This window comes from Cydia amplana, chromosome Z (genome assembly GCF_948474715.1).
Source record: "Cydia amplana chromosome Z, ilCydAmpl1.1, whole genome shotgun sequence".
Taxonomy (NCBI): Eukaryota; Metazoa; Arthropoda; class Insecta; order Lepidoptera; family Tortricidae; genus Cydia; species Cydia amplana.
In genome coordinates, this window is record NC_086096.1 from 22,463,022 (window position 1) to 22,488,270 (window position 25,249).

The 25,249-nt window shown below is 37.6% G+C and overlaps 1 protein-coding gene across 7 annotated transcripts in view; it reads right to left on the bottom strand.

Moving 5' to 3' along the window:
• Positions 1–25,249, bottom strand: part of LOC134660992 (FERM, ARHGEF and pleckstrin domain-containing protein 1) — a 60,900-nt gene that overhangs the window by 16,315 nt on the left and 19,336 nt on the right. Inside the window, exons 10-17 of one of the 7 annotated variants that reach the window (XM_063516887.1) lie at positions 23,778–23,852; positions 21,939–22,069; positions 21,201–21,370; positions 18,359–18,385; positions 16,442–16,528; positions 15,426–15,542; positions 14,822–14,840; positions 9,614–9,622 (exon numbers count right to left, since the gene is read on the bottom strand). In XM_063516887.1, the coding sequence (XP_063372957.1) occupies positions 9,614–9,622; positions 14,822–14,840; positions 15,426–15,542; positions 16,442–16,528; positions 18,359–18,385; positions 21,201–21,370; positions 21,939–22,069; positions 23,778–23,852 (635 nt within the window). Of the gene's footprint in view, positions 1–4,103; positions 15,543–16,441; positions 16,529–18,358; positions 18,386–21,200; positions 21,371–21,938; positions 22,070–23,777; positions 23,855–25,249 lie in introns of those variants that run through there. The other 6 variants (XM_063516881.1, XM_063516886.1, XM_063516882.1 and 3 more) reach the window with 6 other exon arrangements.

A 25,249-nucleotide genomic window follows, 5' to 3' on the forward strand; every position in this document is an offset into this window, starting at 1 on the left:
ACGCGAAAAAATCGAGATGAACGTCTTTTTCGCATTCAATGATTTCAATTAACTAAAAACAGAGAGACAGGAAGGAGACATATTCTTCTCTTTCTATAATTATATTGTGATGGCGCATGTATCTTATTACATAGTACCTTCGTAGTTAAAAAACTGTTTCATAAAAAGTACAGTAGCAGCAAAAATTTATTCATTCGTAAATTCGTGAAATTAGAAATTATATCATGTAAACAATCATGGTATCATCGTCACGACCATATATTAGCCACGTTAGCACAATGCATATTGGGGACTAATATTGAATTTCTTATTTGAAAACACTCAAAAGCGAATCTTGCCAACAATAAAACCTAGATGGATCGATTTCTTCGCCCTCTAGTTTGATGAAACTGTCCTTTTCATACGCCCCTATATTGTACATTTCATCGAAATCGCTAGAGTCGTTTTGGAGATATTATTAAAATAAAAATGCAAGTGTATCCTAAAAAATATGATAGATTATTTGCCACTACTGTAGCTGACTTCACTTATTAGTAAAATAGGCAGCCTATTAATATCGTCGATACAAAACCGCAAAGAATATTTTCGTTTTAATTTTGATTCTGTACAAACTATGGCATGAACATGACTGAAATAATTTAATTACGAATTTCGATTACTGTATAATACGATAACAAACATGATTTCTGTATAAGTTATTCAATTTAATAACAACATAGTAGTATTAATGTAAATAATGGTACTTAATCACTACATAGTGTAAAACAAATGTCTGTATGTATGCTTAGATCTTTATAACTACCAAACAGATTTTAATGCGTTTTTTTTAATAGATAGAGTGATTCAAGAGGAAGGTTTATGTAAGTATAAGTTGTTAACCCGTGCGAAGGTCGCTAGTAACGTATAAACTATCAAAATGTTGACAGTAAATAAAATAAATCAACGTAAGTAGATCTTTTACTAACAGATGACGACTATATAAAAAAAATACGGGTGTAAATTTGGTGGGTGTAAATAGGTGGGTATGACGGGTTTATGTCAAATCATAGGCGTATACTCTTACGACGTTAGTCGTGTCTCTTTGTCTAAGGATTTTAACTAACTAAACAGGATAGATTGTACTTTGTACCTACTCCATCAAATAAAAAATAAGAGTCAGATTGGACATAAATAAATATGTTCATGAAAAATATTGTAAACACCTACTTAAGAATTGGCTGTAAGGTTACGTTACAGGCTTGTCATTACTAGTATGAAAAAAACATCGATAAAAACATATTTGTGGGTATACAGACACTAATAACTCTAAATAAAATAGCTAAATCTTTCGTTTTGAGCAGTGAACATTATATTTTTATAACTTAATCTTGGATCACGTAAATCAAATCACAGCCATGTAAATTACTCAGTGCTCGATAATTTTAAAACGATGACCATGAGACATACCTAACCGTTTAAATATGTAGACTACTTTCCTATTCGCTACTCAGATCTTACAAACACGGTCGCTGCTGTTCATGGACATGATCGGTTTCCCATATACAGCTGAAGGTTACTACCTATTTTTAATCCTAAAAATATCAAGATAAAATTTGGCACTAGTAAATTTATTACAGTTCTGTATTATAAAGCTTTGGCTTCAGAAACTTTAATGAGTTCTAATTAAGTCATAACTGTTTTGTTAACAATAATCACTTCGTACAATTACTTGCATTAGCAGCCTATTACACATTTGCAATTATAATATTCGGCCATTCCGCCGGTAGTACAGTCGGCATCCAAATCATCGGATCAGACTAAGCGTCAAAAATACGAGTATCTATCGTTGTCTAATAGCTTGACTGTAGCAAATAATATTGTGTGAGGACTTTAAAGATTTATATCTATTTGGAAAAAATAATAGAGGTAAACATACTTTTGGCACGTTTCTTCATCCGCTAGGAACTATTGATGCTGACTGTACATTACACATTGTTTGATATACCGTAATTTCTGTTTCTACATCTCCGGTATTAAGAACTATAACTCTATAAGCCAACAAATGATGTGATGTGTTCCGCTTAAAATCAACAGGCAACATACTTAGTTAGCTCTTTGGTTGAAATATTAATGTTGCATACGCATATCGTTGGCTAAGAGTGTAAACCGGCTACATCTATTTTTGAAATTTTGTACCTACTTTGATAGATATATAAGTTAAAAATAAATTAATTTCAAAATGGATTTAGTAGGATTACCGATGATATTAGTGGTCGGAGCATAATAAAAACTGTATCGACATCATATCATACTTATATTGACTACTTAGTAAGCCTCCTAACGGCTAAGTTACCCGAGTTAACAATCACATTTCGATTGAAGCCATTGGTAATTAATAATATATACCGCTTTCGATCAAGGAATTACAAGAAAAATAAAAAGCTACAACAACACAGCATAGTAGTAAAACTAATTGCATTAAGCTATGCAAGTTTAGCACACCACGATTTAAGGAATTCAACAGGCGGCCGACACTGTACGCGAAATAGTGTAGAATATCAGAGATACAGAAACAGAGATTAGATATAGTTATTGTAAAACAAAGGCGGCAAAGTTGTTGTGCACCATCATGCTAATATTGATATCCGAGCAAGCGAATAATTCAAAAATTGAACCACGAGCCTCTAGTGGATCGATAAGTGGAACTTTGAGTGTTTCGTGGGTTTCAAGGCACGAGAGTAACACAAACTTTGCTTCCGAGTGAAACACTATTTTTCTTACCACACCAACGCCAGGAAAATACTAACTCTAAAACATTACAAATCAAATCCAAATCAACGCTATTAAATATTTATCGTTTAAACACAACTTTTAAAAATCAATAATATCAGCCAACATGAAGAAATGAACTCAAAATTTGTCACTCTCTTAAACTCATTTAGTGCATGCTACTTTCTCATCAGTTTTTGAATATTAAGAGAACCTTTATATATGAGCTGGTGTGGTTAAAAATAATTTGTGTTATCAAATAGGGTTGGCACATGTTATATTGTATAACTAAATCTAGATCTATTAAATAGATAGAAAATGAACAAGTTATCACAATAAATTGGAAACTTAAAAATATATAGGAATATTAAAAAAATACAAGACCTCAAAATTTATATTTTTTTTAAACTTCCAAATAGGAAAAAAATAATGGTACCAGTCGATTCCTTACATTTTATAAAAAAAATTGTATAGCAACAATATACATGTCACCGTAAAATTGTAAACACTCGTCAGATTATAATCTCGCTAGTTACATTATAAACTGACGGTAGGGAGATTATAATCTAACCTAACCTACGTTAGATTATAAACTAACGGGTTCACAATCTTACGGTGAAATATATAAACTCAATATTTCACCGACCAAATAGTAATTTCCTTGTTTCCATACATCGGAACGGTTTCTAACGTTACGAGTACATGGTGACGTCACGATGTATTGCCATTTTGTTAGAAACGTTTCGTCAGTAAAATGCGGGCGCCCGACATTGACCATCCTTTGTGACTTTTGTATTGCTTTAAGCTTTAAGGCAATGGGTCCCATACAGACATTTGATCCTCAAACCCAACTTGATCGACTGATAGCATTCATAAAAAAAATGTCAAATACCCTATTAGTCCATAGGTATTCGGACAACTGAGGTGGGGTACATATTCTCTATGCGGCGTACCGCCCGGTTAACCGCATATAAACATCTGTCCTGTGTCAAACTTGTATTGCTGCACACGACTACACCTATTTACGTTTCTCATGTTATTGCACAATTAAACAAAGTTCAGTTGCAACCATCAGGTCAACCAGTTATTTAAAGCTGGCTGTGCGTAGCTACGATATCGATATAAGTAGAAACAAGCTAGGCGACTAGAAACAGACAGCTGTTGACTTAGTTACAATAGTTACACAAAACTACGGTCAGCCGGACGGTAAGACGCAACGCGACCAACGATACACGGCCTAACAATTTTATAGAGTTTTTCTGTTTAACCAATAATATAATAAATTACGCTATTATATATATATTAATATCTATAACAATTGTGTTAATTAGATTAAAACGCTTTGAAACGCAGAGTAAATAAGTAACATTCACGTATATTGAATGATATCAACGAATTAGAATAACCGACTGATTAGAGCTAAGGATTTTGTTTAATACATTTTAATCGTTTTCATCTTCAGAACATAGAGGCGGCGGGAGTGTAGAAACGTCAAATTTTTGTTCAGGGCTGTCACTGGATGCCTGAGAGTCAACGTAATGACTAGAATAAAATCTTTCAACGTTATTAAGACTGAACCGTTGATCCAGATCTCTCGAGTAATGTTCCTGGCCCGATTCGCCAACCTCACGCAGTTCATGTTCATATTGCGGGTAACAATCTTGGGTTTGATACATACCCATGTCATCGTATTGCTCAGGATAAGGGCTTCCCCTATATCGTTCATATTCATCTTTATCCTGAGGCAACTCTGAATCGGAATAAACCATCGAATCTCCACGTGCAAAAAGGTAACTGCTTGATTTTGATATTTTTGGAGCTCTTTTAATAGTATCCACCGGGTAAGCGTAATCGTCCGAATCATCTCTGTCACTTTGTTCTGCAAAAAACGACGTTCGAGATTGAACCTGCCCAGATGATTCTCCAAGAGATTTTTCCTCTTGTCTGAACACACTAGACGATTTAGATTTCTTTAAAGATGACTGACGACTACTTTTATTTGAATAAGATAGCCGGGGAGAACTATCTTCTGGCACATATGACGGTTCTTGAGAATCCAAATAAGGATGTCTCAGACGACCCAACCTATCAAACCGCGGAAATCCCATCTCGTCTTCATCAGCGGAAGACCCAAATCCTTGAAATTGTACTGGAGTAATATTAATGGGAAACGGTTTTGTATCGTAAGGCGAATTTTTATACTGCCTATAGTCTCCTTGTTCATCATCTTCTGAATAACTTACTGGCTCAGCAATGTCATAGTTTTTAGAATCAGCTTTTGATATTTCAGAAGACCCTGATTCGACTTCTGGAATATAACTATCGGAACATTCCGAACTCTCCATGCGACGTAGCGTTTCTTCTACGGCCAAATATTTCGTGCATTGTGGCTTGTCACTTTCAGAAGAACACTGGCTCTTGGTAGAATCTTCTTCTAACACATCTTGAATTTTTTCCTGTCTCTTTCGTGTGCCCGTAACCTGTTTTTTTCTTCTAAATGTTTTCATTCGCTCTCTTGGATCTCTAATGACGTCCAATGAGCTATCAGTATCGTTCCCACTAGGAGGACTTTTGAGAGATATATTCCGTGCCAACAAAGATTTTTTGACGGGGGCTTTTATAGGCTGTATTGGGGGAGACTCCGAACTAAGGCTGCTAGAATAATAAGGCGAGCACCGAGACAAAGGGGTTTTCCCTGATCGTTCTCCGGATTTTTTATCGTATAAATCCCGATGCACGGATGGTATTTCCGGTACAGCTATTACAGGCAGTTCGGAGGAAGTTAAGTAATGTTCATGAAAAGACCAACTTTTAGGCTTGGTGCGATATTGTTGAGATATTTTATATTCTTTTATTTGATTCTTTGATAATGTTTTATCGTCATAGCTGGCATGTTTGGCTAAAGGTTTATAATCAGAGCGCATAAATTGATTACATATATCTTCACGAATAATGTTGGAAAATTCTTGACTTTGATAACGTTCACTGTGTTTTTCTTCTTGGCTGTATAATTGAGACGGTATATCGATGTCCAACTCAGGTTGAGGTCCTACAAAAAATGTTTTGAACCCACTGTCCTCGCTTTGGCAACGTAGAGTGGGTTTCGTATAACGGGAAGTTTGTTCTTCATAGCTCAAACTTTTGGGTGGAGCCTTTTGGTATTTTTCATGACTATCCTCTTTGACGTTTGCTATGCCTTTCAGTCTTTGTTCGAATCGTAGAACTTCATCAGGATTTTTTTGGAGACTGCTCAGAGAACTGGAGCTCGATTTATCAGATTTATCACTATAGCTAATTGACGAAGACTTGTCCGTTTTGCTAGCGTAATTTGCGGTTAATCGCAGCACAGGCATGAGATTTGGAGGTTCTTTGGTTATTGATGTTTTCTTTGAATAATTTTCTTCAGATTCCTGCTTATCATCTAAAGACAAAACACCTTCTTTTTTTAGTGTATCATCTGATTTGGTATCTTCGATTTCTTGTTGATCTTCCCGGGCAGTAGCTATTAATGTGTGACTTGTGCTAGCGGACCAATCAGAAATAGACTGAGCTAGTGTTAAGGTGCTATCACTTTTGGTTCCAGAGCTACTATCAATTCCTTTTCTAGATATAGTAGTTTCTGAACTGCATAGTTTATCATACTTAATATTTTCAGTACTTTTATCTAAACTACTGCTTTTTGAACCTTGATCTGCATGTGAACCAATTTTGATTTTTTGATCCGATACCTTACTTGCAAGGGAAGAAGAATGTACTTTAACAACTGCATTATCAGATTTGTCGCTTTTCGGGACTGAAATGGCCGAGATGCTTTCAGATGCAGAAAGATTAGCATACTGACGAACTGTATTTGTTCCAGTAGACCACTCAGAAATGCTTAAACAAATAGATGTGTCTTCTGAATGCGAACTATGGGTACATTTTTTCTGAGGTAAGCCAATTTTGACAGTGCCATCCAGATCGGTGCCAAATGAACTTGTTTCTTCTTCTGAATGACTGCTGTGACTACAACGTTTGCATGTACCCGAGCTACCAGTACTCAATTTAGTCATCGCGCGTACAGTATCATCAGCATTAGTCTGAGACAGAAGATCATCTATCGATGTATCTGAATTATTAGAACCACATGAATACTTAGGTGTTCCGACCTGAGAAAATCCTTTTTCTAAATCTGGCGATAGTGATTTACTATCACCCCCGAAGACGTCGTCAGCGAACAAGGGGTCATCATCGAAAATGGGACTGTGAGTAGTAGGTGATTTCAATGGCTGACTAATAATAACTTTGTCTTCCAAACTGCTCCTAACGCCAACAGATTTATGTTCAGCGCGAGAACAACATGAACCCATGTCACCAATAAGACAAGAAGCTTTACTAATCGTTCCGCTTAAGCATGATTGATCGTAATTGGGCACCACACCCTTGTTTAAGCACGCAGTCTCGTCTTGTTTTTCTAACGGTTCAACCATGTATCCTGACTGTTCGTAAGGTATCATTTTACTACTTTTGGTAACATTTCCACCTCCTTTTTTCTGTGCTTGTTTCACGGATTTTACATCTTGGCCATCCTTTTCATAATCTTCATCGTTTAGCGTATCACTATCATCATCAGAACCTTGCATATTTCCTTTAGAACTTTCAGGCTGAATAGTGACCTTCATAGCTTGTTCAGGTTCGTTACTCATATAATATATATGGACTTTTTCTACAATTGGAGTCTCTAATAAACTTGAAGGCGGTGAGGGCCATTGATCATAGTCACTCGATCTTCTGGTACTATTAACATCTGGTGCTTTAGACGCTTGAGGTGGAAGTTCAGGTAACGGCCAGTCGTCAGAGTCTTGACTTTCACTGGGGGGATATTGTTTTAATGAAGTCGTGCGAGTTCCCGTGCTAATCTTTTGAAAGTCTTTGGATTCCTGATTACTTGAGGTCTTAGTTTTCTTGTCTATGTCTTTTTTAGATTCAGAATACATTTCACTTATTTTGCCCTGATCTATTGGTATATCAGGCATCTCAGCGGAAGTTCTTCTATCCGTATCCGAAATATAAGCTACATTAGCGTTACTGGGTGGATCCGAACTGAGACTAGCTTGATGGTCACTAGAATTCAAAGACTCTTCGTTAATACTTTCAGATCTTGAACAAGCCTTGGTCGAATCTTCATCTGCACTCGTTTTTTCTGAAGCTGTGCTACGTTCAGATATTCTAGACAAAGTGCGACCAAAGTATTGTCCATAACCAATAACAACGTCGGTTGCTGTAGACGACGTAGCTGGGTATAAAAAGTTAACAGGAAAATCATTAAGGTCATCTGCAAAGTCAGTTTCAAAAAACCCACCCCTGTCCCCCTGTGCCACTTCTAACGATTCGGAAGAATTTGCTGAAGGCGCATTCTTGGAAAATGTTTGAAAGTCATCGACCGACCGTTGGTTATTAAATTCAAAAACTTCTTTATTTAATGTCAAGCTTTCATAACCTTCATGATCTTGTGGTATCCACGCTTCTTCTATACTTGTACTATTTTCACTCCCTGAAGCTCCAAAGAATGGCCTCCATGTTGGCTTGAGTTCTTCGCCACGCCTATACGCTTCACCTAAAGAACCTGAAGTGGATTCAGTAGTTTCAAAAGATCCCCTAGATTCAACACTTAGTGAACCTCTAGAATCCATGCTCGATTTAGAGGAACTTTTTTGCTCATCAAGACGTCCTTTTCTTCTCGAAGAAGAATCATCTACACTGAGGGAACCTTTAGATGTGGTAGTAGTTGTATCCATACTTGATTTAGAAGAACTTTTTTGGTCAGTATCTTTAAGAGCCCTCTTCTTCATAAGTTCTTTTTCAAAAGACGAGGAAGTAATAACATTTCCATCATCATCAAAATCAATAGTTGTGTTTTGGTCTTCTTGAGATATAGTGATTGCAATTTTCGTTTTCTTTATTGGTCGTGGCAAATCTTTTTTAACATCTTTAGATGCAGCTGACTGACTAGATTCAGATTCTTCAATAACACATTTGCCTATTTTATCTAAGCCACTTTTTCTCACACTAGGTCTTGAAAGCTGTTCAACGGTTTTATCAACAGATTCCGAACTGGAATCTGAATCAGTTGGAGCTTTCTGTGAATCCACTGGTCCTTGTTTTTCTAGTGTGGGTGTAGGTGATTTCCTAGTACCGAATTTAGATGGACTTCGGGGACTCTCAATACGATTTAATTCAGGAATGGGAGAAGGAGATTTAGAATTTGATTTTGAATGTTCGCTTGATAAGATAGATTGTGAAACTAGATGTTCTTCTCCATACTCCATTGACTGCTTAAGTTCTTCGAGGCACTGTCTATCTTTTTTGTTTAACTTCTCGATATCTTGAGATATGCCTAATGGCCTGGCAATAGAACAACTTACACTGGACTCATCGTCTATGGAGCTACCTTTCATGTTAGCACTAGAAGGGCTAACATCCTTTTCTATGCTCGTCCAACTAGTGGACTCTGAGCTGCGAGAACGTTCAGCACTTAATTTCAACAGTTCACTACGTCTTGATTTCGCGGTTAGTAAAACCTTTTGGTCTGTTGGTGATACCTCATTTGCACTCCCTGAGCTGCCAGTATGTTCTCCAGATTCAGGTTTTTTTGTGGATTTCGAGGTATTTGAGTCAATAAAGGGTATATTTTCCAACGTAGGGCTGTTTTCTTGGGGAGGGGTTACGATGATTTTGTTTTTATTTTTCCATTTAGATGGTAAATCAATGGATTTTGGTTTAGTTTTACTCGCCATAATACCCTTTTCGGTGTCAGATTCAGACAAAATTTGTGATTCTTGTCGCAAAAACTCTACTAAACTTGCAGAGGATTCATCAAAAGTACCTTGCGTGTCTAAACTTTTTTTGCTTCTTTTCATAACGGTCGTATCAGACAACGGTAACTCTGTTGATTCTGTGAAGCCATCATATTCCATACCTCCCAAGGAATTAGCCACATAACTTCTACCTCGAGAAAATTTCGAGTCAAGTTCTTTCTTCGAAGCTTGGTCTTGATCAGATGAACTGTCAGCATCTATGTAAGGCAAAGAAATTCCCAACACGTGAGTCTCGTCGAACAGTTTTAATTCACTTACTTCAGTAAGAGATTCTTCTTCGCTTGTTAATCGCGCAACTTCAGGTTTCTTGTCGGAGCCAAGTAAGCTTTGGACATTTTGATTACTTTTACTTCCGTGCAATTCAGTTTGTCTTTGTTTATTGTATATATCTATTTTTCTACGTTCCATTATTACCGTCTGAGTATCATTTTCTAGAACAGTATTTGAGTTAGTTATCCACTCAATTGAAGAATCACCGGATTTATCTGTGTAACTATGTGACGGAGAAACTTCTTTCGCATATTTATCCTCAGTGTATTCCTCTTTTACGGTAGGATGAACGTCGACTTTAACAACTTCCTGTTTAAAATATCGATCTGCAGCTGTAGGTAACAACTCAGGTATGATTGGAGGCGTAACATAATTTCTGTCGAGACTTTTAGATTTTAATTTAGAATCAATATGGACATCCACTTTACGTTCTAAGCTCTTTGATTTTATACTAGACTGAATTTTTTGATAAACAACTTTGCCCTCAATTTGTTGTTTTATTTCTTGTTTTTTGGATAAAGTCTTCGGAGACTTTTGTAAATCCTCAATATCATCAAATTTATCTTCTAGCGATTGGCTGGATTTGTCATCCATGCTCTTGTTCATCTTACTACTAGCCTTCGATGACTTTGGATCCTCAAAACTACGGCTAATTTTCCCACTCAATTTGTTATCTAGTTTTTTCGGGGATTTGGCAATAAAAACATGATCTTCAGCCTTGCTACTGATTTTAGTTTCTATTATAATTTTATCTCCCTCCGTTTTAACCAAGATTTTATCTTCAGGAGGAGGAAATGCTGGCATCGTGTCTTTTACAGGGCTGATGAGTGTTTTTGTTTGCTTCAGCGCAGCTTCGAATAACATTTGTTGCTTTTCCTTACGTTTTGCTATTTCCGTATCGCTTTCTTCTTGCGACTTTGTCCTTTCCTTGCTACTTCCACGTCTCACTTCCATTTTCTCCAATGATTTTGACTTTTCCTTAATTGTTTTCTTAGACATTTGTTCCAATTCTTGACTTTTGGCTCGTACCATATCTAGAGGAGGTACTGTAAGAAAATCTGGTCGTTCCTTTAAAGATGATGGCAGTGACTTTTGAGTTTGTAATGCCTTAACCTTAGTGGCATTTGTGTCAAGAGATCCACCTTTATTTAATTTATTGTTGTTTTTCTGCTTTTCATCGGGACGAGATTTTAAAGTCAATTTCTTCTTTTCTTTCCTTTTGATTCTTTCTATATCTGGAACTATTTGATCTTCACTTAAATCTGATAGCTTTCTTATGCTGCCCCGGGGTGAATTTAATGAAGATGTCGGAGACCTCGATGGAGATTTTGATATAGGTGACCTAGACAAAGGCGACCTACTTAACGGTGATCGGTTAGGCGACTTTATTTGCGATTTCAATTTAGTCATATCATACCTTCTCTTGAATGATCGTGGGCGACGTTGTTCGACCAAATCGTCCAATAACTGAAGCTCTTCAGTATCAATTACAATGGATTTTAATTCTTTTGGAGTCTCAGATGGCTGATCTTCTTCCACTTCCTCAATTTTACTTATGTTATCGCCTATTTTTGCAAACAATTTCTGATTTTTATCATCAATTAGAGGTTTTTCTTCCAATATTTCTCCTTCTTCGTTTATGTCTTCAACCGTATCATCTTTAGACGAAAATGCATTCATAGGTGGTAATCTATGCAGCTGTATTACCGGTGTATCTAAACTCTTAGCTCTACGGCTAACAGTTGGAGAATCTTGTGTAGCTTTTTGACGCTGTAAAGTGAAAACCGAACCTTCAGATAAATTCAACCTAGCATGAGCAAATAAAATCGGAGTGCCACCGGTTTTACGAAGCATAGGTGAAATCAATTCATCGCGTAAACTCTTTTTGATATCAAGTCTATTTAAGTCTTTTTTAGATTCTTTTGAATGGTCGTTCTTTTCCTCGGACGGCGTAAGTATTCCGATAACTTTTTGGATTTCCATGTCAGCTAAATGTTCGTCGTCACTTTTCAGAAATTCAGTACTTTCTAATATTGGAGATGGAATATTTTCATTATATTCCCAGGTGGAACTTTCTTTGCTGAGTTGCTTTACTTCTGGAGTTTTAATAGCTATATCGTCCTCAGAACTAGGAATTGAAATTGACCGTTCAGAAATCCGTCTTAACTCTGTAGCATTCCCGGAAATACTCTCAAGTATTTGAGGATTATACTTTGCCTCTAGTTCAACTAATCTCCTACACTGAGGTGGTGAACCTTCAATTTCAGTAGAGCTCATTGTTTGGCCTCTATGCCAAGCACCTGACGTAATTTTATCATACTCAAGCTGTAAGATTGGTTCGAGATCTTTACGTGATTGAGGTGGTGAAAATTCAAGCTTAGGTGCCGCTTCAGTTGTACCAAACACATCATCCGAATCAACACTTTCATCGTCAGAAGAAAAGGAAGTAATTCTTATTTTGTTATTAGTTTTACCTTTTATTTTACAACAGCTTCCTTTTTTTCCAGTTCCTCGAGCTTTTTGACCTCTTTTAGATGGTAGTTTATCTGATTTCGATTTAATATCCGCGCGTAGTTTTTCAGCTGCTGACATCGGTTTAGGGTCCTTACAAATAGGAGGCTGTTGAACATTACGGCCATTAATTGCAAACTTAATATCATGAGAATATTGTGTTTCCTGCCGTATACTGTCGGTTTTCGAACTAGTAGCGGAATCACTTTCTATCTGACTCAACTTTGAGTTTAAAGTTTCTAGAAGTGCCGGATCCAAATGTTTAGATATATCCCTTTTAGGACTTGGCAGATGCTGCAGTTGCCCACTCTTATCTACTTCTAATGTAACTGGGTCTACCTTGGACAAGTCAATATTTTGAGTAAACAAAAAATCTCGATTCTCAACTTCTAAAAATTTTGATGCCTGATCGACTTGAATGCTGTTTCTAGGCGATTTTGGAGATTTAGGGGATTTAGGAGACTTTGGAGACTTTGGCGATTTCGGGGACTTCGGTGATTTTGGTGATTTCGGTGAACGCGGTGACTTAGGATGGTCGTGGTACTTGCACCTAGAATGCGCATTAAGGATGTGACGTCCATTTTGTGGCGGCAGCATTATAATATCAGGAGGTTGTCTCTTGTCTTCTAATGGAGACGGAGCTGTTCCATTCATAACATGTCTTTTATGTAGTACATATGGTATGTCGTAACCGTCATCAGGATTTTTTTTGTTATCTTTAAAACCAGCTTTAAAAGCGTCAAATTCTTTAAAATAATTTTTTGGCAAATCAAATGGTGGACGTCCGTGATCTGGGATTCTTGAGGGCAGTTCGAAATGTGAGCGCTTTGTTGCAATGGGTGGAGCACTTGGTATTTGACGGAATATATAATCTTCGTCGCTAGATTCAGCAGGAGTTAAATCAATAGATTTCTGGTGCATCAAAACATGTCTTCGTGAGTTTACACTACTAAACCTAGGCCTATTAGCGAGGCTATTTGGATCACTTTTAGTCCGTTCTACAGTTGGATGTGTATATGGGATAGACGTATCTGCCAAACGGCTGCTTGAACTAGTTTCAAGGATCAACTTAGGATTGTATTCGTCAAAATGAGTTTTAGCCATAAGTTCTTCTTTTAAACTTTCTTTCCTTACCATGTGCGTGTAAACTCTTCCCCGCATTGATTTATCAAACTCAGATTGCAAGATTGACGAAGTTCCCGCTTGCATGGAGGCAGTTTTAGCTTTATTTTTCGCATATTCAATACTATCCATAGCGGGCAGTATACGTACATTTACATCAGATTCGTTGGATGATTCCTTCACAAGGTGCGAAGTGGTTGAATCTTTACTAAGTGAACTAGTCAATGACTCTATTTTCTCTTTATCGAAGCTAAATACAGTTTCAGAAGACCGGCGACGCTGGTAGCTTTGTATTTTTGACGCTCGACTACTATCGACTTCAGTGTCCAGGCCAACAATTTTTTCAGGCCATATATGAGTAGTTTGAGGAGGCATATCTTCTTCCTCCGTCGAGAAATCGTCCATCTTTTTAGGAGGACTCACATCCGAATAATGAATGTACTGATCCAATTCCACATTCTGAAGACTTGCAGAATGCATAGGACTATATTCTCGGTGTTTATTATTACTCGGAAACGTAGAGTACGGGGTAGGGATGTGATAAAAATTGGGAGCATCTGACAAGTTTGCGATTAAGTCTTCATGCGACTTGTCGAAAAGCATCTTATCCCTATACTCTAGTTTTTCCATTTCGATAAAAGTAGATTGAGTATCATAAAAGTCTTTATTAGAATCAGGACTAGACGATGGCGATATAGGTTCAAAAGGATCTACGTATGCATTCTGTATACTAGTGACACTACGCCTTCTGATATTGACATCATTTTCATTGTCGTATAAGTTCTTTTTACATTCATAGTAGTCCGACTTTGAATCTTGACTCGATGTTCTCGAGCCCGATCTATCAGAACTTTTACTCTTCAATGTTTCACGCGACTTCTTGCTATCAGTGTGATACACACTATCTCGAGATTTTTTACTTGACTCTGCGCTACTTTTAGATATTTTTTCACCAAAATCACTTTTAGATTCTTGGCTCGAAGCTCTGGAACCAAGAGCTCTCTTTATTTCTTTATAAAAGCTGCCATCAGATCGAACGGAAAGTTTTTCTCGGGGCAAAATTCGTGGATCATCTAGAAGGAATGGATCAAGCGGTAGATCATTATCACTTTTGTACTTAACGCTGTTCAAGTTAATATTCATGTCCTGGTCATCGACTTCAGATAAGTGAGACAGTGATTCATCGTCTGAAGGAAGGTCGTTACCTGAATCCAAAGAGCATGAACGAGTGTGCGCCCCGGAACGAGGCAGCACTCTCGCGTAAGGACGGTTTTCTGAGCACTCATCGTCGGATCTTTCAATCAATTCGTAACTGTCATGTGAAATATCATCCTGAGACCCACTGCGAACAAACGTTGGTAAATCCAACCTAGGCTCACTAGTCGCCCCTGGAAAACTAGAAGAATATGTTCTGCCTATCATTTCCCTCTGTAATTCTATAGAACTTTGATTTCCGAGAACAAAAGCTAATGTACGAGCGTCGTCGTACCGCGTCACAGGCGAATCTACACAACGGTCTCCTACCGGATAGTACGAATCTAAATCGGCAAACATGCTACGAGTGTCTCGCGTCTGTTTATTTGCTCTGCGTTTCGCACGGCCAGCGTCGTCGAAGCTAAAGTCGCGTAGGTTACGGCAGCTAGCACTACGACGCCATACTAGTCTGGCGCGCAAGCCATCGTCCACTTCCTCGATGAGGTGCGCCCCGCCCGATCGGCTAGACCGTGTAGAGGGGCAGGTCGAGTATATATTAGACTGCGACAGCTCATACTCGAGCCTCTCTGAGGATTTCTTAAAGCTGGAAGACTGTTTAGCGAGGAGAAACTCTGGATAAGGGCTAGGGTCCGGGGAGAGGGAGGCGGGACAGACGGTGGCAGGGCGGGTGGCAGTGTGAGTGCGCGTGAGCATGGCCGTGGCCGGCGGAGGACTCTGACCTGCTGCAGGGCGCGGGGCACGAGGTGGCGGAGTGGGTGCGCGTGCGCGACCATTCGCGCGACACGAACTCGCTTGGCTCCATATACTCTCCGGAGAAACCTGATAAACACAATATATCTTTGGAACCTCACCCTACGCTAAATTTACATTTATTAACCTTTCATATGCTGGAACCCGGATCCACGTTAGTAGGTATAGAGCTCTAATTAAAAATAAAATTATTAGAATTCATTACTTACAACATTATCCACGTTCCAGTTATTATAATAGCGGCTAGCTATTCATATGAGAGATTAAAGGGGAAAAGTGTTTTTGGCTTAAGCTACTTTGTAGAAGTGTACAGATCTATTTATTTAAACTTTATTGCACAAAAGAAAAACTTATCGTACAAAAGGCGGACTTAATGCCAAAAGCATTATCTACCAGTCAACCTTAAGGCAAAGCAGAGAGATTGTGGGCGGTGCAACTGCTACTACTACTAACAAAATTTAATATAAACCGCAAAGCTAATTTAAAAAATTTAACACACATAATATACACGATACATATAATATAAATACATATACCTAACAATTTAAATATATACAATAAAATATATAAATTATATAACTAAAACTAGGAATCCTTCATTCTACCAGCAAAGAAAGCACGTACCGATTTCTTAAAAGCGAACTTGTTTGGGGCATTTTTAATACTAAGGGGGAGTCGGTTCCAAAGGCGCGCTACCTGCACGCAGAACGAATCTGACATGAAGCTAGTGCGATGTGGAGGGATGGATAAAGATATATTGCCAGCAGAGCGAAGCTGACGGTCGCGAGAAACGCCGTAGTATTGAAAGAGGGACTTGAGGTATACAGGAGAGAGTGGATCGTTAAGGACAGAGTATAGAGAGCAAAGCATGCGAACACTGCGTCGTTGACGGATGGGAAGCCAGCCAAGCTGGGAGCGGTATTCTTAGTTATCTATTCTTAGTTTAGGCACAATCGAATTTTACTAACCAACGGTGTCGTCGTCCGAAGAGGCAGAGGCGAATCCTCCGTAGGATGATGATTGACCTCTGCACGGGTCACTAGTTCGGGAGCCCCCTACGGATACGAAATCGCAAAGATAACAAAAGAAAACAAATGTATTGAGTGCCCTGTAGGTACCCCTTAATACCAGTCTTATACATAATAGAAATGTACAGTGCTTTGTAATGTTTTATGGTTGACCAAATTAATAACAAAACCGTTCAAATGGCAAAAACGGTCGCAGTTAATATAGGGCAAAACTCGAATTATTAGATTTTCAAGATCTTAAGATTTTTAAATGGGTCAATAAGGGCAGCTACATCTACTGCTTCTACGCGGCTTGAGCTTAGGGGACTTTTACTTAATCTCAAACATAATCTTTTAAACCTATTTTTTTAATCTTTCAAAAAAGAGATAGCAAAGGATCAATAAATTACCTGTCTAAAATTTTACATTTTTCAGACCAAATTCGGTGATTAAAAGATTAGACCCTCAACAGAAATGGGATCGTATGTCATAAAAATTAAATGAAGGTTTTATCAATTATCATCAACTGCATTTTTTTATGTCGATAGATATAATATAACTTGAAGAATTAGGGTAGTAATGGAAGAATTAGAAGTTCAAAGATCATTTTAGCGCTAGCTAGTAAAAGGTCAATTATCGTTATAAATAAGCTTGAACTTGGCAGCAATAGATTCAGTAGCGGTCCCATTTAAAAATCCACCTACATATATGTGCATCATCCAAAGGCAATGAAGGGTTAGTAATGCACTTCGTCCAGTTACAAAACAAATAGGTTAGTCCATGCAAAGTGAAAGACGCCATTGACGCCACAGTATTTAGGACATACATAATTACATATTAAAGAATAAGATAGAACAGTTCCGAGGAAGCGCCCGAGGGTAGACGAATGAGACAAATATTGCTTGAAAATGCGTCATTCAGTGATTGTTGCAGAGTGCGTATAATAGAGTAGCAAAAAAGTTTAGTAACAAGGAACGGACATAATAACCATGCTTCCTTTCTAACATACGTAAAACCCAGACAGAAAAAGAAAAGTGATAAGACGGAGAAAATATTAAAGTTGAAGACGTTCTCAGGCAAAAGTTCGTTATTGGTCTTAAATTTATATAAATGTTAAGGCTCTCCGAAACATGTCGCGCGAGTGACTATAAACAAGTGAGTCTAAACTGTTAAATTATTCAATGTTAATATGTCTCACAACAGTTTAAATTCGATTAAATGAAATCGTTATATTTATAATAAAACCAGACTCAATACACACAATAGCCTCAAGCGGCTAACTAGGGCATCAACGCCGATTTCAGACGAACGCGCTCGTCATAATGCTTTAGTGCGACGGAGACTATCGCTTCAGTCCCTACTCCCCAACACCTAAACTTTAGATTAACACTTGGTGCCTTCACTTCATTGCCTGCGAATAAATGGGTTGTTTTATGCTCTCGTTTATAAAACCAAATGGTACTAGTGTGTAAGGTTTTATATAATTGAGGAGCTAATTTTGGAAACTCATAAGTCGAAATTAGTTCCAAGTATCTATATTGTGTTCAAGTGATATTATTGTACTATGTATGATAAGTTCAATGTTCACGGAACATTATCGATATTATTGTCAGATTATAAGAAAGGTACAAAAACCACCTTTTATTTTAACCACCTTTAATGTTAAGTGTATTTAATTAATATAATATATTCGCTGTTTCATGTTGGGTGTACTTAAGCTTAGAAGCATATTAGGTATTGTATGTTCCTTCTTACATTTGAAGTAAATGCAGGTATATTCTATTTCGAAAACTGTGTACAATGTACATTCAAAAACGAGATTTCTTTTGCAAGCGAACGTCTTACACATAAGGTCACTTTTCAGTAAAAAGCGCTTACGATTTGCTTGCAGTACAGTTTTGATAGCTGAAATAAAGAAAAAAAAATGCTATAAAATTGTTCAAACAATTTGACGAAAAAAAATTGGTTAGTCAACCAAATGAAAATAAAATAGTAAAGTAAGGTCAGCTTAAAGCCTGCATGAGATTTCAATAAATATATAAACATTTCTGATTGTTGTTTGACGAAAGATGGATTAAGACGGGGCGTAAAGCCAAGAAATTAGAAAGGAACAAAAGATATGGCGCGCCGCGCGAAACTTGTGACGGAGAATTAGGCGATCTCACGGATTTTAACGTACCTGAATAACTCTGAAATTTTGCTAGTCATATCTCGGCTATATCATTAGCTATTTTAAGCAGGGTAACGATGTATAATTTAAAATAACTGAAAATTAGACGTGTATTCGTGATTTATTTTCTATCAGTAACGATGATGATTTAATGGACGGGGCACCGCGCCATTCGGTCCGCCGCGCTGCCTTCCACTCCCAGTCAGAAACTAGAGCCAGTTTTCATCTCTTCATGTCTTTTCAAGACATCCTTATATCGTACCTAAGTACTAACCGCCGGTTTTACGCTTACCATTTTGGAGTATATGTATGTATAATAAATAAATTAACAATGAATAGTAAAGCCGTTGTGTAGTGGCATGGCATGTCGTCATTGATATAGTATAAAGAACTGGATACCCAATCAGCCGCCAAAAATGGCCCCACAAAAGTAATGTCAAAACAGATCACGCATCACTTTTTCGTTTAGTCTTGTTTGAAACGCTCAAATGTGAAGTTGTCAACAATTACGAAATGTGCCGTTAAAATATGTAAAAATAACAATGATAAAACAAGGAAAAAGTATGGAATGTATTTCATTCGGTTAGTTCTTTGGATAGCATTACATAATTTATGTAATCTGGTGGTAATTTTATGGTTTTGAATAAATTAATTTGTTAGTACCAAAGAAGGGATGTCAATGAACATAAATCTAATGAGTCGATGTGAGGTCAATTTTTTTTTATATTTTTATATGGAATTCATAAGGAATAATATTATGTTTAAATTCAAGATTTCCAAGAAAACCTATGCGACGTGCAAAGTGGACTGCTATTTAATTATAGCAAGAGATAGGGGTGATGCAGTTTTAAACAAGGCAAAACGGCACTTGTGTGTTCGGCCCATTTCCCTGTTTCCGACATATACACCACCAATAAGGGCTTATATCGACTAACTGTAAATGTCTAAATAACTAAACCTGTCTGAACACAGTGACAACCACAGGATTTTTTTTATAAAGTATAGGTAGACTTTATAAAAAAAATCCAATCAGTACCTAAATATCCCCGTGCACCCGTGCTATGAGTAAATGTAGATCTTAAGAGCCAACAGGAGTGGTCATTTCTCCATACAAACGTACTCGACTGTTTCCTCCGTGGGTTTTGAAGCTAGAGCAATAATTTTTTCAACACAGATTAATATTGTCAATATCTATGTCGGACCGTTTTGCTTTTTTTGATATTTTTGTTTTTTAAGGCGCTAGAGCCCTTCAAAAATGGCCAAAATGGCCTAATTGACTATGCCGCAATGAGAGGCGTGCTATTCAAAACTGATATCATTTAGTCAAAAAAGCAAAACGATCCGACACAGATAATGTCATTATCATTTAGATTTCTAAATTTGGTTACGATTGGTTAAGTTTTGGAGGAGGAAACAGTCGAGTACGAAACCTCGATTTTTGAGATTTTTACGCAGGATTTTTCGCCTTGTCCTTATCGCACTAGTTTTAGGAGCCGCTTCCGTTAGCGAGACGGGTATATTTACCTAAAATATTTAAATCTTAGCTCCTGTTGGCTCTTAAATACACAGTTATTTAATAAGTAGAATTTATTTCAAGGAAATTAGTATTTAAAGACGTATACGAATTAAAAATTTAATTTGTTTGAATTTGAACCACGAATTAATTTTATTTGAGCTCCCGATTAAATTAAATTTTCACCTCAGCAGCTCGAACAAGGGTACTTTGCTACTTAAAAACAGTGAGCAAAATCGCATTTTGCTCACTGAGAGAGACAAAATGAGCAAAATGCGATTTTGCTCACTCAGTGAGCAAAATGCGATTTTGCTCACTGTTTTTAAGTAGCAAAGTACCCTTGTTCGAGCTGCTGAGGTGAAAACTTAATTGTTGGTATATCTTAAGAAAACATGAGTGAATAGGTAAGTGATTAAGAAGGAATACATTTTTCGGGTTCTCTAATATGTTCTCACTGCTGAGGTGAAAAGTTTTGTGAACTACACGAGATCAAAGTTATTTACATCTCGTGCGCTTTTGAGTCCCTTACTACGCTCAAGATTCTAAATTAGATTCACTCGCTACGCTCGTGAATCTAGTATAGAATCTTTCGCTTGCACGGGACTCAAAATAAGCACTCGAAGAAATATCAAACTTTGATCTCTTGTTGTACAAATAACTATTGTTTTATTTATTACTTCAATTGGTTTTCCTGTACATTAATACATATTAAAGTGTACCAAAGTGACTCCATTCGTTCATTATTCTCGTTTGACGTTGTTTGACGTAAATACGTTACGTTTAGTGCCATCGGACTAAATTTTTTAACAGTGTTGGTACTTATGTTTGCAAATTTGACACTTAATGCTTACGACATTAAGCTCTTTTCTGTATGAAACATTTATCTTGACTCAAAATTTACGTAAACGTTTTTATCATCAATGCAAATGGTGCGAAACGTCATTGGGGTCCACATTTGTTGACGTTTTTGTTCTGCTTTGTGTGTCTATTTCTTTTATATTAAGTCAGTGCATGTCATGGCATGGTGGTGGTCGTACCTTGTCCCTCGTGGCGGCATAGGCGGTAGCTGTGAGCGGCGGGCGAGGCGCGCCCTCCGAGGGGCGCCGCGTGCGCCGCGCCGCCTGCGCCGCCTCCTCCGCCGTGTAGCCCTTCATCATCAGAGAAGCCTCCAGGTAGTGAGGTTGCTTGTCCCACTCCAGGGAAATCGCTGAACAGATACAAATTATTGCTTACGACACCTTTCATATTATCCTTTTACAGTTAAAATTCGATTTTTAATGTGAATAACGATTCTGTATATAATATATATATATACATATGAATATTTTTCTTCACGTATTAATTTACGTTTTAATTCACACAACTTATACCTCTCGCATCGAATGATGGTCCCTACGACAGTTCATTTTTATATGACTTAGCTGTCAAGTAAAATGTTTTAGGCATTATTGACAACATAAGCACATTAATTTAGAAATGTAACATTTAAATAATAAAAATACGGTAAAAACATACATGCTCAATGATTTTTAAATTAAGCCCTACTCAAAGAGACTTGAAGGAACTGTCATAAGGACGATAATTCGAAACGAGAGGCATAGTTGTATAGTTTCCAAACAACCGACCGAACTTCAATGTATATATGACCGTAACAAATATCACTTAAGATTGTTAAAGTTATCATATTTGTTGAAAATATAGTATCGGCAACATTGCATCGAGCATGTATTTAATAGGTAAATGTTATAAAAGTAATCGTTGGTGGTATAACGTACCGTCAGAGCCAGGCGGCAGCGGCAGCAGCGGATGGGCCGACACGCTCGCGTTCAGCGTGCCCTGCGCGGGCGCCTGGGACACGTTGCCGCGCGAGGAGCGCAGCGAGCGCGACGCTCGGAACGAGCCCGACCTGCCGACAGTCGGGCAGAGGATGGTGACACCAGCTTTTGGATCTGCGCGCGCGCGCCATACGAGACTGCGCTTCGATCGTGCCCTCTACTAGTTCCTTAATGCCGTTCGGCCTCTGGCATCGTTTTGCCTATTATGCCTGAACGCTTGTAATGTAACCACATATCAAATCCATCACTTTTTGGCTTTATCGGAAAAGGAACATACAGGGGGTAATAAAAAGAACTAATTTGTTTACTACCTGGAATGTACATATGTAGTCGATTTCCACATGTAAAACAAATTACATGCAAATCTAAGACAATATCCGTACTATAATCATTCGCCTTATAAAAGAAAAATTAACTTAATCTTAGCCATTTCATGTTACGATTTTTGTTTTGCCTAATTAAAAATAGAAAGCGCATCACGTTAGACTTTAGGAGCGCGGCGCTGTATTTAGAGACAATGTGCAGTACGGCCACAAGTACTTACACCACATTACTTATTGGAAATTCGATCAACCGAGAATGGTTTTTTTCCGACATTAACTAATCCATATATTATATTTCAGACATACAGTAAGTATTCGTTCCAGTCTCTTCAAGACGGGTCTATAATGGATAATCATGACTTGAAAAATAAATGAATTTATTGTAGAAACTTAAATATAAATACAAACGAAATATGTAAAAAATAACTACCTACTAAAACCCGCCCCGGGCTGCCCCCGACGCAAAGATGCCCATCACGCTCGCTGCGTTGCCGCGTTGGATTTTGGGTTAAGGCCCCTTTCAAAAGACGACCCAACTCACGGACGAAGGTCTTACCCTCAGCGCACCAGCATCCCGAAGTCTCGACAGCGAGGGGGACCAATAAAAATGACTTGGAATAATTACTAGTATGCTGTACTTGTATCGTATACAAATTAGCGAGTATCAAAACTGAGCGCAGGCCCCCTTAAAAATCCCTAAATCAAACGACCACACCATCCTCTGACCGATTGTCGCAGCGCCGCACGACACAGCGGATACATCCGACGATAGATTTTTTTGAAAAAAAGCGAAAGTCTCAATGGATACAGCGCATGCTCGAAAGTTCTATTCACCATTGAAATACATAAATACTATTGAAAGCCTTCCTCTAGCCTTTTATAATTAGTCGTTTTTAGGGATTTTACGTAAAATCATGCTTTACTTTAGATTAGGTATAGACCTGCAACTTGTTTACACAAAACGCCCACAAGACAAAACCAAAAGCTAGTGTCACCCAATCCATGCCACCCACTCACCGTAGACGAACGCAACTTAAATTATCTAAACTTAAATTGTAACAGTACCACCCACTACGATTTCCTTTATTTCTCTCTTACTCGTCTTCAAGTTTAACTGCACTACACGGTTGCTCTAGAAGCAAACACAAAGTATGCTTCAAGTGAATACCTCTCTCAGCGTTAAGCCATCATTAGTTAGTCACGACTAATGTGAAGCATCTCACTACGGCGCGGCGCTCAGCTGACGTCAGTCATCGTTGAGTGTTCAACAAATAAAGAGCGACATCAATATTCGACTACCAACGTACACTGTAGTCTTCAATGTTTTACCGCTAGGCTAGCTATTCCTGCTAAAGCTCTGGAGTATACTTTAGTATAACATGCCATTGTCTACAACCAACGTTACTCAATTAATAGCTAAGCTCGTATTAAAGACAGTTAAACAAAAAAACTATACCTTTGGAAAGTCTGTCTTTTCACATAGTTGTCTCTGACAAATTCAACAATTTGCCTCTGGGTTTTGCCGCTATACCTGTAAAACAATATTACGTTCTTCAAATTCTGACAACGTTATGCCAACGATAAAAAGTTATAACTATTTATAGGAATTTCATAATAAACTATAGGTATCAAAAAACCGACTACATACATAATAATCTTTAATAGGAAAAAACCGACTTCTCTAACTACTAGCCTAACCCACTTAACGGTGCTTATACTTTATTTGGTAATATGTATACATTTTATGGTAATCATAGTGGTTGATTTAGTTTAGGTATCATAGTGGTTTTCCGGGTCAAGGTCCGGGTCTGGGTCCGAGTCCGAGTACGGGTCCGAGTCCGGAGTCCGGGGCCCAATTCAAGTCAAAATCGAAATTGAAAATCACAAAACGTGTACTATGCGTCGTTGAGGAGTTCTGTTCTGATCATCATCAGCAGTTTCACTTCATCAAATGCCACAGTTTTTAATGTAAATGCTTGATTTTCTGATGAAAATATATAAAATTCTATACGGATGCCTTTAAGATTTGAGAAGTTCCCTCGATTCCTCATGGATACCATGTTCAGGACTTGAGATTGACATAAATGTGCCTAAAAACCTAACTTGCTTAACAAACATAACGAAAAGGACAAATCGCCAAATGCGAGCTATGCGTCGTTGAAGAGTTCCGTTATGATCATCATCAGCAGTTCCACTTCATCAAATGCGACAGTTTTTAATGAAAATGCTCGATTTTCTGATGAAAATACAAAAATCTCTATACGCATGCCTTTAAGATTGGAGGAGTTCCCTCGATTCCTCGTGGATCCCATCATCAGAACTCGAGCTTGACAAAATTGTGGCTTAAAAACTTAACTTGCTTAACAAACATAACGAAGAGGACAAATCGCCAAACGTGAACTATGCGTCGTTGAAGAGTTCTGTTCTGATCATCATCAGCAGTTCCACTTCATCAAATGTCACTTTTTTGAATGTATATGCTTGATTTGTTGATAAAAATACAAAAATCACTATATGTGTGCCTTTAAGATTTGAGGAGTTCCCTCGATTCCTCATGGATTCCATCATCAGAACTGGGTTTTGACAAAAACGGGACCAATCTGTATGCATATACATATAATCAAAAAAATAATTTTCAAAATCGGTCCAGTAATGACGGAGATATGGAGTAACAAACAAAAAAAAAACAAAAAAAAAAAAAAAAATAAAAAAAAACATACAACCGAATTGATAACCTCCTCCTTTTAGATTTGGAAGTCGGTTAAAAATACAACAGCATGTCGCCAACGCTCTGACAACAGCTCAGATTATTACTGGACAGTAAATATCTAAGCAAACCAAAAATAGCTTTTTATTAGAAACTCCTTTATTATAAAAACCGCACTCAAATCGGTAATTCTTTTTGCACAGGTTTTAGTGATACTTTTT